This window comes from Cyprinodon variegatus, unplaced genomic scaffold, assembly GCF_000732505.1.
Source record: "Cyprinodon variegatus isolate N-32 unplaced genomic scaffold, C_variegatus-1.0 Scaffold467, whole genome shotgun sequence".
Taxonomy (NCBI): domain Eukaryota; kingdom Metazoa; phylum Chordata; class Actinopteri; order Cyprinodontiformes; family Cyprinodontidae; genus Cyprinodon; species Cyprinodon variegatus.
The window spans coordinates 675,332-677,161 of record NW_015150920.1 but is presented as its reverse complement, the minus strand read 5'-3'; the positions used below and the strand labels follow the sequence as shown (position 1 = coordinate 677,161).

The 1,830-nt window shown below is 37.0% G+C and overlaps 1 protein-coding gene across 1 annotated transcript in view; it reads right to left on the bottom strand.

Annotated features, from left to right (window-relative positions):
* The window catches only part of cspp1 (centrosome and spindle pole associated protein 1), a 29,265-nt gene that overhangs the window by 2,026 nt on the left and 25,409 nt on the right, over nucleotides 1-1,830 (bottom strand). The window contains exons 24-25 of the mRNA XM_015389598.1: nucleotides 697-806; nucleotides 459-600 (exon numbers count right to left, since the gene is read on the bottom strand). Coding sequence (XP_015245084.1) covers nucleotides 459-600; nucleotides 697-806 — 252 coding nt within the window. The remainder of the gene's footprint in view (nucleotides 1-458; nucleotides 601-696; nucleotides 807-1,830) is intronic.

Sequence of the window (1,830 nt, the reverse complement as noted above, 5' to 3'; positions counted from 1 at the left end):
GAAGACACAGACGTCCATCCCCGTGAACACTGGGACGGAACTCAATGGGAAAGGAAATGATTCTTATTTCAACCGTTTCGTATATTAGCTGCGAAATATGAATCAAGATGCTATGGCCGAAAAAATTTGATTGACAGATGACCGTTGATATATGATTGATTAAATTTAGGTGTTCAGGCTGACGTATAACTAACTGACCTGCAGAAGATAACAAAAAAAAAAAAACCCACAGATTTTAAGACAGGATTTTTTTTTTTTTAAATAGAAATTTTATAACTTTTGGGACAATATCATCTGATAAAGAGTACACTTATAAACCTGTTTAAGCCAGAATGATGTGACATTTAAATATGATTTAGCTATAACTTTGAAATAATATACTTTAATGTAAAATTAAACACCTTATGAAAACTTTTAAAAACATCCCAAACTGGTTCTAATGTTACCAGCAGCGTTACCTTGGCGACTGAGACCCATCAGCCGGCTGGTCCTGCTGCGATTCCTGAGTCCACTGCCTGCCTCCTCCAGGTTCAGCCCGATCCTCGACAGGTCAGGTCGGCTCCTCTGAGGCCCGACAGACTGGCAGGAAGCAGCCGGTTCCTGGAGGTCACAGGAAAAACCATCACGGTTCAACAAACGGACCAACAGAACCAAAGACTGCAGAGACTTCATGGCTTAGGTTGACATAATGAACACCTGGGGGCGCTGCACTTGTTTGGCCAGTCTCCTCCTCTCCCTGGCAGACGGCTGACGGATCCTCTGGGGGTCAGGAGTAGGCGGCACCGGGGACGCTTCACCCAGAGGGTCTGAGCACAACCATCAGGAGAAAGAGAAGAAAATAAACTCTAAATGTTCTGCTCCACAAACCTTAGAGCCCAAATATTAATCTGTGCTTCACTGAAACTGACGGCGGCCATATTAGATCCTCCCAGAGGTTCTAGAGCAAATACTACACTGGAAAAAATCTCAATCTAGATAAGTCATTTTTCTTAAAATAAGTGCATTTGTTCTTGGATTGAAGAGGTTAAAGAGACATTTTGCCAATGGAACAAAAACATTTACGGTACATTCAAAATAAGTTAAACACAATTACATTGTCTTATTTCAAAAGCATTTGATCTAAATATCTTATTTTAAGAGTAAAATTACTCATTCCATTTGCAAATCGTCTCATTTAACTAGTCAAATTAAGTACACTTAAGAAATGTTTACATATTTCTTGATCGTTTTTCCAGTGTAGGAGATAATCCCAACCTGCAGGATTTATTGACAAATATTTCTTCATGATCAAAGAATCAGCTTTGGTGTTTAACTGTTGATCAAAACATCAGAACCAAAGATAAAGCATTCCTCTGATATTATATGGAGTGAATTTTGATCCAATATTGTATCAAGTAATGAGCACTTTTTGAAAATGGAGATTTGAAAAATCGCAATCAAAAAAAAAAAAAATTATTTAGAGATTTTAAAGTAACTCAAATATTTTCTCAGGCTTTATTAATATTGAAAAATGTAACTTAAAAAGTTTTTTCACAGATTTCTTTTTTTAGCGCCACCTTACAATCCAAACGCTCGCTCTAAACCAATAGAATGTTGTTGCCAACGTCCAGCAGACCAATAAAAATGCTTCTTTGCTCCTCAGTTCAGAGGAAAGCCCCGCCCCCAGAGGAGATCTGGACAATGTTAATGTTTGTAAAATTCAATGTGAAAGAGAGGAATATGAAAAAAAAAAAAAACATGACTGAAAAGTTCATAAAAAAAAATATTTCGGAAAAAAATTTTAAACATTAAATATGAGAAAAACAAAGAAAACATCAACGCTCCTCTACA